A 16,838-nucleotide genomic window follows, 5' to 3' on the forward strand; every position below is an offset into this window, starting at 1 on the left:
CTATTAAAATGAATAAAAGCTAAACATTATTATTTCTTGCATTGTCAGCTGAACTCCTGAATGTGGTTTGACACAGTCCAACAACCGGATGTTGACTTGTGAGTTTCAGAGGATCTTTGGATTTGTTTACGCTTCTCATTTAACTCTTGAGCAAGAAAGAGAATTCATGTTTTTATTTCCCTAAATGTCAAACTGTTTCTTTAAATGAAGCCATGCTGCTCAGTGCCTACTGACGTGTTAACTACAGGAACATGTGTTTTTCAGCTGTAGACAGGTTTGACACAGATTTCATACATAATAATAAAAAAAACAAATCACACACACGCAAAACTGAAACAACTCCATGACGAAAACAAACTTGGAAAAAAAACAACAACAAGGCAGTGGAAACGGAGAGAGACTCTCGGGTAAATAAAATAAGAGTAAAAACCACAAACAAAATAAAGGTAAACAACACGTATGATCCCGATAGCGTTGGGTGTGGCGAGCAGGAAGCTGCGTCTGTTCCAGCAGAGGGTGATGAACTACGCTCCAGTGCGCTTCATGTTTGTTTGTAATGCTGCTCCACATCTGGAGTCGGTTATGTACATGTGCCTTAAAGCTTCTTTTATTTTTTCTGTTTTAAAAAGTTACTTTTTAAAAAACTTTTAAACATTTCCCCACTTCCTGAAGATCTTTTCAAGACTTCATGAATGCCTTTTTCAACTAATTGATTTTGTGTATAAAATAGTAAAAAAAAATTGCCTGTTACAATTTCCTAAAGCCCAAGGTGACATCTATAAATGTCTCCTTTTGTCCGCCCATTAGTCAGAAGCTTAAATATTTTCAATTTACAGTATAAAAACAGTAAAATCGATGGGAATGGTTACGTTTGAGAAGCTGAAACCAGAGAATAATCAGAGTCTTTGCCTGAAAAAACTATTAATTATGAAAATAACTGCTGATCTTCTGTCGAGCGATTCTAATAATGATTTAATGTTCACAAAACCTATTTTTATGATCAGTTTCCACCACGGTTTACTATGACTTCTTACTGGGATGGTTTCCTTTTTGTTGAAGAGTAACTTAACATAGGGTGACCACAGTGGAGCTTGTTATTCATCAGAGGGAATATTGGCCACAAATTAAATATAACTGCATATCTATTCCTCCATTTTGTGTCAAAATACTGTGTTTGGACAACTTAAAAAGTTGTTTAGGATGAATAACGATCAGTAAAACTAGCTGACCAGCTAATATTTCCAACGCTGCTTCAGAAATGATGAATTTAAACGTCTCTGAAAAAATATATATACTCTTGTGAGCTGTAAGTGGTCTGTATTTATATAGTGCTGAGCTTCAGTGTGATCCAGTGTGGGAGGTAAGCTGGTTATTTGGATCATAACCTAATATGAAGGATCTCACTTTATAGTACAGTTCCATCAGCTACATTATGTATTTGCTATAGTATAAAGTCTAGATAATGTCCTGGATTCAGTTAGCTCACTTTAGGCTACAACGCGAGCCCTGCTTTTTTTGTTAGTTGGTTTTTTGGCCTATGCTTGTTGAGATTTTGTCAGATTTTAAAGCCATTTAAAATATAATAAATTACCTATTAGAAGTTCCACTGTGCAATGTAGCCATGGGACTACCAGTGGATTATTTTGATACTGAAAAAAAACTTAAAAATGTGACAATTCTCAGGCTCAAGTTCTGCTGGTGTCTCTATTTTTCCAGGATAATTTAATGATTTGCGGAAGTTTACTTGCTGTGGATATTTGATACAATGATGTACTCGTAAAGTAAAGGTCCCACTGAATCTTACAATCCTGTGCTGAGCTCTAACCCAGAGAAAGAATGTGATGCTCTGAATTTAACTTTCACCATAAGCTGCATCTTTGTCACAAACCCCTTCCTCGTGTTGTATCATATTTTTACTTTGTATAAGTGAAAATGCTTTAAGAACTATGGCTAATTCCCCAAATACACCAGTACAATGCTGGTTCTGGCATTGTAACACCAGGTTGGTGAAAATGACCCATAAACCAAAATGTGCAACTTTCAGTCGTGTAGCTCCACTTCTCATATCAGACTAATTAACGGAATAGTTCAACATTTTGGGAAACTCACTTATTCCAGCTGAGAAGATTAGAACAAGTGTCAGTTGTGAAAAGCTGCTTTCACACATGAAATGAGTCTCCTGCTGTGTTGTTCATGTGTGAAAGAGAAACTCTGGAGAAGGTCCGGACCCAATCGTGCGGACATTCTCCGGAGTTCATGTCTGAAAAGTGAAACATGAAGCAGCAGCAGCGGCCTTATCTTCCAAAATGTCCAATTACTTCTTTCAGTGAGTGTGAATTGTCTTGTCCTGCATACATGTGCATGTTTAGGGATTCTTATGCACTGACATTTCCTATGTATGTTTGTAATGTAAAAATCATACAGAAAAGTTATTGGTGGAGCGTCTGAGTGCTTTGACAGTGAGAGAGCGAGAGAGAGAGAGGTGAAAAGAAAAGACAAAATACTCACTTCTTCAAACAAACCCATCACAGCAAGCTACAGTACAGTACGACTCCAACATGTGGATGGATTCCCCGGGAGGTCAGAGGTTGTGTCCTCGCCGAGAACGCCACAGCAGCGACATAAAAAAAAAAACAACCTTAGTGGTCCGTCTTCTACAAACCACACGCACAAGTATGAAACTAATTGAGCCGCTTGTCTGATATTTAAAAAAGTGAATCAAGGGTTTTCTTGTTCAAACACGTGATAAAAGTCTGAGGTGTCCGCTTAACTTCAGCCATTGTACAGTAACTCTTCATTTTGGCTCCACACATCCATGAAAGAGAGAAGTAAAAAAAAAAAGAAAAAGATCCTTCTGATGAACTAGTTTTCCCAGTCAGTGCACGGGAGGCCCTCGTCCTCAGACTCGGACTCTGGTGAGGCCTCCTTGATTCTCCTCAGAGCCTCGTGGATGCTGCGGGTCAGAGCGTCGGCCGAGTGGAGGAAGCTCCTGGCCTGACGCTGCTGGTGCTCCGGCCGGGTGCGGACCTTCTTCAGCCGGACGCCCTGCCTGATCTGGGCCAGGATGTTTTCGCTGTCGTCGTCCGGGTCCGGGGCCAGGACTCGCAGCTCGGCCTTCCTCAGGTGGAAACTGCCGCGTTTCAGAGAAGCCAGCACTTCGTCCATGGGGGAGCTCGCTGCAGACACACACAAAAACCATTTACTTCACATAGAGGCAGCGTTTGAGTGAAGCTTTGAAATCACTGCTGGTTAACATTGAGTCTTTATCAGCTGCAAATAAAACAGTCTCTCTATTCACACATTTTAAACATTGAGAATAAAGTTGAACTAAATCAGAGGGGAAATTTTCTTTTCTTAATTTTGCATATCAAGAGATACCAGGAAATATGTGCTGCTTTTTAGCATAAACAGTTTGGTATTAGTATCAGGACGTTGTTCTGGTTTTACACTGTGGACAGACGTCTGGAGACAAATGTGGAAGCCAAAACTTTGACGGCTGAATGTAGATGTGATGTGATTCTGTTTGGCTGCATTGTAACATGTTCATCTTCAGTCGTGTTAATGACAAATCAGCTGCTTGACAAGTATTTGACAAACTTTCTGAGGCCCTCAGTGACCTCGGCTGTCACCAAATCAACCAGGAATATTAGTTTAAACAAAACACAGTATCTTTGTTTCATAAAAGTCAGGATTGCAAGTTGCCTCCTCACCTCTCCTCCACTGTGAGGAGTCGAGCGAGGCCGTCTTCCTCAGCTTCGTCCTCGCATTCAGCAGCTGGCTGCTGTCAAAGAATCGAGGGGAAAATGGAGCCAGGGGCAGCGAGGAGGGTTCTGACTCATGTTGCAGCCCCGGACTGCCTGCTGCAGGGTTCCTGTCCCCGTCCTCGCCCTGCTGTTGCTCCGAGGGAGGAGGTGGTGGAGGGGGCGGAGGAGGAGGAGGTGGTGGAGGACCCGCTGACAGAACAGATGGGGGAGCAGAGAGGGGAGGCAGCGAGAGGAAGGGAGGCGAAGAGGCCAGGCTTTTGAGGTCAACCGTCGGTAGAGACATGGTGTCGCAGCCGCAGGCGTCGGGCGGAGGAGCGTAGAGCTGGGGGAGGTCGGAGATGCAGTCGGTCTGAACGCCGGCTGCCTGCGTGTTCGGCTGCTGACCCGCCCTCCTCCGACTGTGACCCTGACTCAGACGCAGCCGGCTGGACTTCAGAGTCACCTGGCCCGGATAACGCTGTGTGGGGAATAAACAGGGTGAACGGTGATGACAGCTCAGAGGAGGCTGGTTGAGTTGGACATCAGACTGCGGATGTTCTCACCTGATTGAGGCTTCGCAGTCTGTCCAGCGTCCTCTGCCTATCCTGACTCACCCGGGCATTTTGTTTGGCTTCATCGTCTGCTTCATATTCTCCTCCCTTGACAGAAACAAAAACTGATTGTTTTAGGGTTCAGGAGGGGTTATTAAATACCTCCATTACTTGCTTGTGTGATAGTTAGCAGGATTACACAAAACTACTGGACGGATTACACAACACTTGGTGGAGGGATGTGATATAGGTCAGAAAAGAACCCTTTACATTGTGGTGTGGATCTGGATCGGGGGCAGATCCTGGATTTTTTTTTTTTCTTTAACATTGTGTTTTTTGACATTTCTGTGGTTTCTCAGAGAATAATTCATTGGTCTTCAAGGAGAAAGTAATGTTTAAAAGGACTGATATTTATGACAGATCAATTTAGTGAAGATCCACATAAAAATCCAGATCCAGTGAATTTAAATGTGGCTTCATCAGGGGACTGTTGGGCCTTGGTGCAGGTATCTGTCTATGAGTGCCATTCTAGTTCTTAAAGTAGTTGCTTGATTAAATTGATTTGTTTATTAAAGGGGTCTTTCACACACAAAATAACTGTTCCTGTTTAGTGCGGTTTGATTTTGCTGGCTGGAAAGTTATCAGTCCACCTCTACTAACAAAACTACCTGGACATGGAGACCTGGAAAAATGATTTATCTATTCATGCAAATTCTTCAGCTAAACCTGAACATCAGCACACAAGTGTTTTGAATATCAGTCTGAAAGCAAAACTGTTAAAACAGGTTTGAGTTGTGCTTGTGTCCTATTCCCTGTATGTCAATTAAAAACACATCAACATCCCCCCAGTGATGTCACAATGCAAGACCCCACCCTTTTCCCTCACTTTACTTCCTGTTCATCACTATTAATGATATACGGGGTCTAGTGGCAGTGTGAATTATTAATGCTCATAATAAATTATTTGTCCATGAACCTATTAGAGAATATAAATCAACACCCCGACAACATTCAGCAGGACTTTTACATGACTCTGTGCTTACAGCTGACAGCCTATTGGCTCACAAGATACTAGACGACAATAACAACAACAACAACTAAAATGATCATTAGGCAGATCATAACATGTAGTTTTGATGAATTCAAAAACACAACATCTGAGAAGACTCAGTTTAATTGTTTAAACCAGAACAAATCAAATTCTAACAGCTGATGGTTTGCACATGATGCAATAAAATTCTAAATCCAAACCAAACAATCAACAAAAGCTTCTTAGTAAATCACAATGTCTTTGATTTGGATTAATTTAGTAAGGCAAGTCATGAAGTGAAAACGATTGTAGTGACCTCTCTTGAACATAGAAGCCGTCAATCCGTTTTTTATAATATTTCAATTCATTTTTTCCTGATTATTTACCACCTTATGTATGTGGTTGTTATACAATCTGTCCACTAGAGGGCACACCGACATTAGGTTACAAATAAACCTTTGCAATAACCAATATCTATGTCTGTAGAATATGTTACAGAGACGTGAAAACATCAGCAGAAGGGCAGTTTTTTTCTTGTGCACGCTCTTTTTCTGTGTGTCTGTCTATGTCTCTCTATAGTTATGAGGGACAATTTTGCTTCTATACCATCATTGTGAGGAGATTTTGGGCTGGTCCTCACAAATTCAAATGGTTGTTTGAGGGTTAAGACTTGGTTTTAGGGTTAGAATTAGGTTAGGTTTAGGGTGAGGCATTTAGTTGTGATGGTTAAGGTTAGAGTAAGGGGCTAGGGAATGCATTATAGTGAGTGTTTTCTTCTCTCTTTCACTCTTTCCCGGAGCGAGAGTAAACCACATTGCAAGCATTATGTTTTCACATGCGAGCCACAGCTCGTCCAAAACGCAGCAGCCGGACTCCTCACTAAATCTGCTAAAAGAGAGCACATTACTCCGATTGTTTTTTGCTTCACTTCATTGAACCTTTCATGGAGTCATAGCAAAAAACAAAGGTCAGGCCACAGACACAGTTTTCATCTTGTTCATCCCAGAACCAAACACTTCCTGCTTCCTGCCAGTTCTCAACCCTCTGGTACAAAATACCCCTCTGTTTCACAATGCAGTAAATATGTAGAGGCTCATGTATTGTGTGTGCCATGATGAATCTTCTGAGTTTTACCTGTTGCAGTGGCTGAGGAGAACTGCTGTCAGCAGGGCAGCCTTGGCCTCGCTGCTGTATCTTCTGGTTGTGATTGACTATACAGATTTCCTATGAATGGAAAAAGAAATAAAACACAAATCATAAAAATAGCTGCACTTTCTCCAGATATCTCCACAACAAAACCCGACTTCATCATCAGTCGTCAGTGCTTACCTTCTTGTTTTTGAGGTAGACTTTCTTGGTGGTGATGCGACCCCGGCGAGCCTCGAGCTGCCGCGTCCTCTGCTGCAGGACGCTCAGGTCTTCGTCCCTGAGGGGGGAGGGCGGCGATGCGGGGTCTTCTTCTCCCTTCATGGCGTCGGGGCTCTCAAAGGCATCGTAGTACACAACCTCATCCTGACGCTCTGGTGGAACATGAGAAGAGATTCATCAAAACGCTGCCGTGTACAGGTTGTTAGTTCAAAAAGCTGCTGTGACCTGTGACCGAACAATTAACTTGTTCATATAAAAAAACGATAAGTGTATTTATAGAAAATTATTTGGCAACTAGATTTGGTTGATGACGATGATCAATCAGCAAAAATGCAAAAATATCTCCTAAAGGGTGAGAGTTTTTGCTTTTCTTTGTCACATGACAGTAAAAAAGACAGTGTTTTGGACAAAACAAGCAATCGGAAGACGGTTCTGTAAAAATGAAAATGGCATTTTCTCACATTTCTTAAAAACTTTTTGTAGACTACTAATATATTAACATGAATACATGATCAGAGATCTTGTTTAGAGATAAATTGTTACTTGATTTTAAGCCCAATAAAATATCTGATTAGCATAGACAAAAAAACACAACACAACAAATGTTTGGTCCCTCAAATTTGGTTATTTTAAGAATTATACTGTAATAATAATCTGCAATAAGCAGAGACCATCATGCTACACCCCACTGTGTCTGTCAGATTGTTTATTTTTGCCTACACAGACAGAAAGCATGCACACTATAGTCTGTCCCACTCAGAACACGCAGGTGCTCACCTGTCATCTGCCTGCGCAGACTCTGCAGCTGAGAGTTGAGCAGCAGCTCTTCGCAGCACAGCACCTCCGCCTGGATGTCATACAGCTGCATCTGCAACTCGTAGTACAGTGCCTCCAGCTGGTCCAGACGCAGCATGGCCTCCTCCCCACCTTGCAGACCCTGCATCTAGAGTCACAGCCACGTGATCATGTTACACTTCCACAGGAGTAAAAAGCACATGCTGCAAATTTAGCAGATTTTCCAAAGTGCTTTGCAGCTCTACCTGATTTGTTTTAATAGAAGTGGCTCAGTGGATATAGAACCTGAGGCACTTTTGCTGTTCTCTCTAAGTGCTGAGCTCCACCACACTAGTTTAGAAAAGGTAAACTGGAGTTCAGGAGTATTTTAAAGAAATGTTTTTACCCCGGCGGTCATTCCCATTGAGTCATTTCCACTGGTGTAGACCAGGATGTGACTCTGGTGTGACTCCATCACAGGATGTCTGAGCCGTGAGGTCATTCTTCCAACATGGCTATTATCAGGCTGTTTTATTCAAATGTCCTCATTTCTCAGTGGTGTCATTGGGGCTTTTGGGTTTGGGTTACTAACTTACTGAGCATTGCCACCTCTTTAAAAACCCACCAAGTTAAACTTCACAATCTGACACTGACACACACAACTTGGTCTACATGACCGACACCTTACCTCCTCCTTCAGGCCGTGTTTCCTCTGCTCCAGGCAGATTTCTTTGGCCCTCATCAGCTGCAGAGTTTCTCTGGAGAAATTGTACTGCAGACGCTCCATGCGTTCAACTGCTGCTGCCCACGCCGACTTGCCAAACTTCTTCTGGTCAGCACGCATACGCTCAAACAGAGCTGCAACACAGATTCAAATGATTGTGGATCAGTGGAAAAATAGTTGGAAACTGGTTTGACAATAGTTCAACATCTTGAGTTTCTGCTTGTTTCTATTTATTTGTTGTTCAGTGAATGTCTTTGAGTTTTAGATTGTTGGTCACACACAAGGAGACATTTGAACAATCACCTTGGACATTTTTTGAACTATTTTCTGATGCTTTAAAGCCTAAACATTTAATTGTGAATTATGAAAATAATTGAGATCATAATTGTTGACTGAATGAATAAACACAACAGCAGTGTTTGACAATAACTCTTTGACTCAAAACCGAGTTACTTGAAACCTATTCCTTGGCTAAACAGCATTCAGTTGTTTCTTTGCATAGCTGAGATGGTTTGTGGATTAGAATACTTTTGGAGCAGGGTGGGGAGAACACTGGCATGTGAGAGGTCAGAGATGAGGGTCCTGTACAGGGAAGGTTGTTTTAAAACGTCGGTTGGAAATCCGCCCTCTCTGTGTTTACCTTTCTGGGATCGAGTCGTGGTTTCGAAGAACTTGACGGTCAGGTCCTGTATGGAGAGCACGGCGGCGTGGGCCTTCTTCTGCCACTCCTCATCCTCCCTCCTCAGGCCTTCCACACGACGAGGACCCAGCCGCTCCGTCTCCAGAGAGATCTGATGGTGTTAAAACAGGTCATTATTATTATTCTTTGTCGTCTGTTTGGCAGATACTCAGATACAAACAGAGAGTATATTGTTGCTGTGGATTCAGTGGGTTAGCTGCAGTTAACTCCCTATTGAGCCCAGTTTCTTTTTATTTGTAGTTTTGGACTACTGGCACCATTAAAAGTCAGCATGTTTGCAGTGTGTCCATGGATGAACAGAGAACAATCACTGGATTACTTAGGAACTGAAGAAAAGTAAAAAACATGATGATTAACTCTTGGGCCAATTGTAAAACTCTTCAGCATCTCTTTTTTCATCTATGTCAATAGATGAAATATTTGTTCTTGGCTGACTCCTAGAACACGACAATGATCCAAAGCAGAACTCAAAATCCACCGTGAACCACTTGAAGAAACACCAGCTGAAGCTTTTTGAACTGCAACAGTCACCTGATCTGAACATCACTGAAACTCTGTGTGTAGATCTGAAATACAGTGAGCTGCAGTAAGAGCCGACACTGTGATATCTGCCAAACGTGGGGTTTACTAAGTACTGACTTGGTGGGATGCCCAAACTGTTGCACATACCACAAGTACTGTTTCATTTAGTCCTTGAAATAGAGAATAGCAGTGCATGAACATACATTGCTCTCAAAAATGAAGGGAAATACATCACAGTGAAACACCAAGTCAGTTAAACTTCATGTGTCCATTCAGGAAGCACAAACAATGTCACCTGCTTTGGTGCAAATTAAAGTGACAGGTGCAATGGGGGCAAAAGCAAGACAACGCACAAAAAGGAAATGGTTTTACATGTGGTGGCTACAGACAGTTTCTCTCTCCTCATCCTTCCTGACTGATTCTTTTCTAGTTTTGTGTTCTGCTAGTGTCTTTGTCACTACTGGTAGCATGAGGCGGCACCTGCAGCCCTATCAGGTTGCACAGGTAGTCCAGCTCCTCCAGGATGGCACACCCATACGTGAGGTTTGCTGTGTCTCCCAGCACAGTCGCAAAAGCATGGAGGAGATACCAGGAGACCGGCCGTTACACGAGGAGAGCTGGACAGGGCTGTAGCGGTTATTTTTAAATCAATAACGAGAGCGAAATTGGTCCATTGATCCAATCAGAGCGGGCAGGAAACATTATACCACATTTCCTGCAGCATCACCGGTGAAACAACACCAGACATGGATTTGGAAGAGACCACCGCGTGACCCGTGATTTAATACGATGATACAAACTGTTTTCTGTGGCATCATTGGTAGTATTCCTTATTAATGACAGAATATACCACAATATACATTAGGCACAGTTGACGTTGTAGACCGTTGCATTAGGAAATGGGCTTCACTTTTACTTAATACATTCAAAAGCAAGTGCTTATTTTCTTTTACTCAAGTAAAAAAAGTGAATGTGTTTATTTGTATATGTACTTTAGCAAAATGTGTCATTACTTCCTCCACTACTAGATTGAACCCAGTTATTACTCTGAATCACTGTTCACAAATCAGACTGATAGTTTTAAAGTAGCTCAGTTGCCTCTACGAGCTTCGTGTCACAATGTCTTCCTGATGTTTTTAAAACCATCATGCACATGACCACCTCTCTCCCTCCACAGCTCACCTCACAGTTTGAGAACCCACTGGTTCAGATCACTGACTACAGTTGCTCTGTAATACCAGCACCTTGCAGCAGATGGTGCTACCAGCGACTTATGACTGTAAGGCATGCCTGTGCTTGTTTACGTCTGGAGTCACACTAACCTAGTGTCCTACTGGGCTGGCATCAAATATTTAATAGACAAAAAAATCGGTGATTACAAAACAAAAGAAATCTGAATGCAAGCAGGAAGGAGTTGAGGTTACGAGGCTCCACGTGGCACAACTCTGTCAAACTGAATCTGGCTCCTCACAGCTCGCTGGCTCGTGTCAGGCCGTGTGAAAAGAGTGAGAAACAGGGAAAAAATTGTGCCACGTGGAGTTCTGTCCTGGGAGTTCACTTAAACACACAACCCTCAGGAACAAAATGTACACAGCTTAGCTCAGGGCCTCCTGCACATACAGTCATACATTAATATCTCAATGTTAAACAGATGTGTGCAGGTGCTCAAAAATAAACAAGGATGTGGTAATCGCCAGCAAACCTCAATGGACTTGATTTATGTTCGCCAGCATACCCACTTGTCTGTACTGGGAGAGTGTGTGTGTGTCTGCACGTGAGGGACAAGAACAGGGAGGGGTCTTTTTAAAAGGGGTGAAACAGTGAGCGAGAGGGGGAGGAGAGATTACGTCACAGACCAGAAAGAAAACAAAAAGAGAGCAGCCAAGAGCAAAAGGTTTTATATTAAAGTAGAAATTGAACTGGAGTCCCTATGAGCTATGATCTCACTGTTCAGATATGTTCACTGCTCAGATTGCTGTAAGTACAGTAACGTAGAGCAGCGAAAGAGCTGCACCCACATGTGAACACATCGAACAAGAGGCCCAACACTTAACAGCCACAGAGCAACAAGCAGATGAGTCGTTTGTCTCGACACTGCGACACTGATGGCATTTGAAATATCTGTTGTATAACCAGGGTTGGGTGGTAACAGATTACATTTAATTGGGATTACGTCATTAGATAACAAAACATAAGTAACTATTATCAGCCCAGATTACATTTGTAAGAATACAATAACATTATAGACGCGGAGTCAAGGATTACAAGATGATACATTTTGATTAAGTCTTAACAATAAGGTGAGTTTTGAAAAAACTAAACTTTTTTTCATGCTAGTAACTGATGAAAAGTATGTCTGATGTACTTGGGTATGTTAGAGAAGTGATCCAGTGTGTAGCAGGGAGGAAAAAAATGACCAGTGTTGAGTCAAGATGGAAGGTTGAAGGAGCAGCAGTCTCCATAATATCCTCCCATTCATTCCTCTCCCTCATCTTCAACTTAAAAATGTAAAACATAACAACGTCTACATCCGATGTCGTTTGTGAAAGTAAAAGAAAATCTGGTGAAAACACCTCAACTTCAACTCTGAAGCGACACATGAAGCCGAGTTTCCTTCTCAGCGACCTCTCTAAAAATAGGGAATAGGCTTACCCTGGGTTTTACACTTTTTGTTTTGCTTTTGTTGAATTCTGTTTAATTTTCACCGTAGTGCTGATCTATGAGATTTAATTCGATTAGGATCTAATTTGCTCCCATATTTATCAGATTATTGTGTCCGCCAGAGTAATAAGAATAATAATGGCAGACGGTTTAACTTGTTTGCAAACATACTAATGCTGAATATGTAAAACACGTTTTATCAGTTGCATTGAGAATGTTTTTGAGATGTTGAGAAGATTTGTGGAACTAATTTGGCAGTTACATGCACTTCTATATACAATATTATGCAGATTTAAATGTTTTTGTTATTCAATGGATTATATCATTCGTTAGAAAAAGTGCCATGTCATTTGTATACAGTAACCAAAGTGATCTGACCGAACCCTTTGTATCTTCATCTTCTTTGCATTTTGTTGTTGTTCCCTTCGTCCCTGCTGACATGTCGGCCATTGATGTCTGTTTCACTGGTTTCATACAAAGCTTTTCTGGCAATATACATCTCCTGTAAAAGTTCAGTAGCCTAAAGCTAGTTGGAAAGTGACACTTCACACGTGTATACATTACATAGTGTCTGGAAACACAGGGAAATACATGTAATTATCCTAATTGTCTATGCAGCTAGTTGCTTAGCAAAATACCTTTCAGAGAGATACAGATAAAGAAGCTGGTGAGTGAGTCACTTTCTTAAACGCAGAATGACATGATGGAGAAACATCTTTAAAACTCAATCGCCTCTAATCGGTCACTTTCCCTCTCGGCTGCAGCCTCCTGATGTCACCTGGTAACCTGACCTAATCCTGACCCGCACAATGTAAACACCATTCATTCTTCACTGCTCATTAACATACAGTGTGAGACGGACTGAGGAGGGAGAAGTGTCACTGACAACACTACATGTTCTAAGTGTATTTTAGCTGAGACACAGATCTGCGTGGTAACTGGAGATCCTCATGTTTTCTTAATGTTTGGGATAATAAAGCATCACATGTGTTTTCAGGTTATCCGGCAGCTTGTTTATTGACTCCTCTTCTCGAGGCAGCATTGAAGAAGTGATTGAATGACTTCCTTTAGCACCTCTGCTGAACAGCTGCTGGTGACAAAACACAGACGTGACAGACTCACTGAGAATAGAAGTGACGCAAGTTCCCGTGGTAAAGTGCTGGGATTACAGCATGGACACCGTCATGGTGGCCCTTATCTCATTTGGTTAAAATAGCCTGTAAAAGCCTTTTTGTGAGTAACACAGTTTTAGATACGAGGCAGTCTTTATCAGGCAGCTGCAACAGCCGACTTCCAAGAGTCTACAGAGCTGAAAATAGAAACGATGGTGAGAACCATTTAAAATATATTTCTCGATTTTTCTTGTTGTCCAATAGCTTGATGCAATTAAACATCATTGTAGCATAGCTAAAGCTTGTTCCATAGAGCTCCATTGTTTTTCAAAATCTATAAACACTTGGTGACATTGGCACTGTGCTTTATTTTGAGGCTGAAAATAACATCCTGCTCCTGGAACTAATCACTGCACCAAATGTGCATTAATCCACTGCAGAAATAGAGGCAACATTTCCTCTTTTCCGAGCATTGTTTCCAAAAAACAATAGTGCCCATCTGTTAAAAGGAAATTAGTTTGTCTTTTTAATAAATAAAACCATGTAAGTGTAACCCATTTCTTATTAATTTCTTAAATATTTAGTAGGAATCAATGGACAGGGGGGTGAGAGCCACAGACAGAGGGGGAGTAAAACACCTTGATGGCTTTGGTTTTTAATGAGGTTTGTTGACAACAGAAAATGGAAAGGTCCAACAAAAAATTATTCCGCAGAATTGGGTCAAGACTTTATCCGGGGTTCTCCTTTTCGCACATGAACAAAGCAGCAGCAGATTCTTCGCTCACACAGAAATCTCTGGAGCGTTCACGTGAGGGGTGGAGCAGCAGGCAGAGGCAGGATGTAACATTCATTCTGCTGCAGAGATCACGTGTATTTGTTTACAGCACACCTCATCATCAAAAGCTCTCCTGACACCTTCGTCTGTGTTTTCTACGTGTATGGCACATCCTTTTCTGAGATATTTGTATTCTTTTTTGTCAGTTTTGCATGCGACGAGTGTTAAAAACGTTATCACACCCACTCGGTCGATGTGAACTGTTGCTGGCCCCCTATTATAAAGTCCTCAGACGTCGATATGAACACACAGCAGGGGATCCCCACTGGATTCACCGCAAGCGGGGGGGGTTGATGATGCAAGCGACAGACGCAAAACTGAGATGGAAAAAAATTTGAAAGCACCTTCGTGAAAAGGTAAGTAGTAGAAGACACAGATGAAGATGTCAAGAGGGTTTTAGTGAGAGTAGCCGACGATGTGCTGTGAACTAAATCACGTTATCTCCGCAGTGGAATAAATACGTTCCATCCTGCCTTTGTCTGCTGCACCATCCCTCACCTGAATACTTTGGAGGATATTGTTACTGTTGTGAACGCGCCTGAGCGGAGAATCTCCCGCTGTGTTGTGCATGTGTGAGAGGAGGACGGTAGAGAAAGTGTGGCCCCAATTCTTCAGAGTTCCTCCACAGGACAGGTCTAAAAACAGCTATACGGTCCCTCTGGAGAATGTCAGGAGATTATCTGGAGTTCAGTGCATGTCTGAAAGCGTCTTGTGATACAAGGCCTCAAATTTTCTTCATAGCTGAACGTACACTGCAGGGGCCTGTACGAAGCAGGATTTGTGATTAGCCAGATAAATACAGTTTCCATTCCTACAAAGCTGTCTCACTACTTACTGATGTAAATCACCATTGTAAATTATGCTGAACAGCTTACATGCTCCAGAGCAGGTTAAGTTCAACATACAGCATAACTGCTGACCATTTAGATCACTGGAAAACAAGAGTCATCGATCTACAGGATCCTGATAGCGAGAAAAGAGTTTGCAATAAAGTGACAAATAATAAGGAGCAGCAGATATTTTTGTCTGTTTTGATAACTTTGTCTTTCAATGTGTCCACTTTGGTTTTTTAAACAAAGCTTCTAACAAACTGAGGGAGAGTTCATTACACTAATTAAATTCATAATAATTTTCATTGAACAAAGATTCTTTAATTCTCGACAGAACTCCTGAGACTTTGTGATGATAATTTGAAATAAAAACTAAAACCACTGATGTCTTTTATTAGAAAAATTATCCACACACTGTTTAATGTTTCCCATGAGTATAAATGAACATTTCAGTCAGACTGATCTTATCACAGATAATTAATTCTCTTCTTGCTTTCCTTCTGCTTTTACCTCTGCCAAGGAGGTCATGTTTTTCACCCGTCCATTTGTTTATTTGTTTGTCAGCAGGATTACACGGAAACTATTGAATGGATTTTCAGGAAACTTGGTAGAAAGGACGGGACATGAGCCAAGAAAGAACCCATTACACTTTGGCATGAATCCAGACAAAGGGCCAGATCTAGGAGTATTCTTTTTGTTCAACATTGTAAATGTTTGTTGATATTTTCGAAGATTTCCCAGGGAGTAATTCATGGATCTTGATGAAAAAGTACTAGTGGTCTATCCTGCACAACTTCTGTATCACATGCTCGTAATAGTTTAGTTTAACTTAATAAGATGTTTGTTTCTTTTTACTGTAATCATATGATGATTTCCCGATGTTGAATGTCCCTTTTGTCTGTTTCTGTAATCAAATTTACCAGCAGATATCAGTGTTTGTTCTCATATCATATTACAAACTTGATTCAGGGCTCAGACGATGTTGCTGACTCTACCACATGAACGCGCTCGTCGCTGGAAAACCCAGCGTTAACTGAGACAGTCGACAACCAGCGTCGTTGAACAGCTTACCCAGGATGACCAATGTTGGGTTCAATGAAGCCTGATAACAGAAAGACACCCTGGGTATGTTAAACTAGCACACGTGATCACCATGGCGACCGTTGCCGTGTAATGATGGAGTTGATGTGAAACAGTAACTGGAGCTCACTGCGTTACAAACTAACTCGCACAGAGGAACCACATTTTTAATTCATGACAGTACTCAGACCCTCCAGGCAACAGGACACCCGTGCTGCAGCGCTCCGACATGCAATAGGACTGTCCCACAATGCACCATTCACCAAAATACCTGACACCCTTTGTTGATGATTCATTCAGGTGTGCATTCATTCATCTGTCCATCTGCCGGATCATTGACTGATTCAGTTAAAGTGAGATGTCTAAAACTGAGTCAAGTGGAAAGCTGCCTCTCTGCAGAAGGACACAGCTGAATTATCACCGTAGAGCTGCAAAGATCAGACGAGAAATTGATCACTTGATCAAATCTGTAACTATTTTGATAATTGATATATTTTTAAAGCAAAAATCCACAATATTCGGTAGCTGCCATTCTTGTATTGTTAGGACATGCTGCTTTTCTGCGTTTTACATCAGTGTTATCTGAAAATATTTTAGTTTTCAACAGCTGGTCTGACAAAACTAGTTGTTTTAGACGTTACCTTGTCCTCTGAGAAGTTTTGTGTTGGGGAATTTTCAATTTGTATCTATTTTAAGCTGAATTTCTTTCCTTTTCTGAAACGTTGAAGTAATTTGATGATGTGATATTGAGTTTTAAGAAATTGTGATTGACATTTTTCACCTCATTTTGACATTTTATAGACCAAAAGATTAAGTGATGAACTATTTAAAAGAGAAAATAATCAGAAGACCATCCAATACTGAAAATAACTATTAATTGTAGCCCTAATCAACTGTAGACTGTGTAG

General features: G+C 41.4%; 1 protein-coding gene across 1 annotated transcript in view; it reads right to left on the reverse strand.

Moving 5' to 3' along the window:
* Positions 1 to 632: 632 nt before the first annotated feature.
* The window catches only part of jmy (junction mediating and regulatory protein, p53 cofactor), a 28,407-nt gene continuing 12,201 nt past the window's right edge, over positions 633 to 16,838 (reverse strand). The window contains exons 3-10 of the mRNA XM_035184484.2: positions 8,831 to 8,981; positions 8,155 to 8,324; positions 7,470 to 7,635; positions 6,654 to 6,844; positions 6,459 to 6,548; positions 4,307 to 4,402; positions 3,711 to 4,221; positions 633 to 3,176 (exon numbers count right to left, since the gene is read on the reverse strand). Coding sequence (XP_035040375.2) covers positions 2,863 to 3,176; positions 3,711 to 4,221; positions 4,307 to 4,402; positions 6,459 to 6,548; positions 6,654 to 6,844; positions 7,470 to 7,635; positions 8,155 to 8,324; positions 8,831 to 8,981 — 1,689 coding nt within the window. The 3' untranslated portion in view covers positions 633 to 2,862. The remainder of the gene's footprint in view (positions 3,177 to 3,710; positions 4,222 to 4,306; positions 4,403 to 6,458; positions 6,549 to 6,653; positions 6,845 to 7,469; positions 7,636 to 8,154; positions 8,325 to 8,830; positions 8,982 to 16,838) is intronic.

This window comes from Hippoglossus stenolepis, chromosome 18, assembly GCF_022539355.2.
Source record: "Hippoglossus stenolepis isolate QCI-W04-F060 chromosome 18, HSTE1.2, whole genome shotgun sequence".
Classification (NCBI taxonomy): Eukaryota; Metazoa; Chordata; class Actinopteri; order Pleuronectiformes; family Pleuronectidae; genus Hippoglossus; species Hippoglossus stenolepis.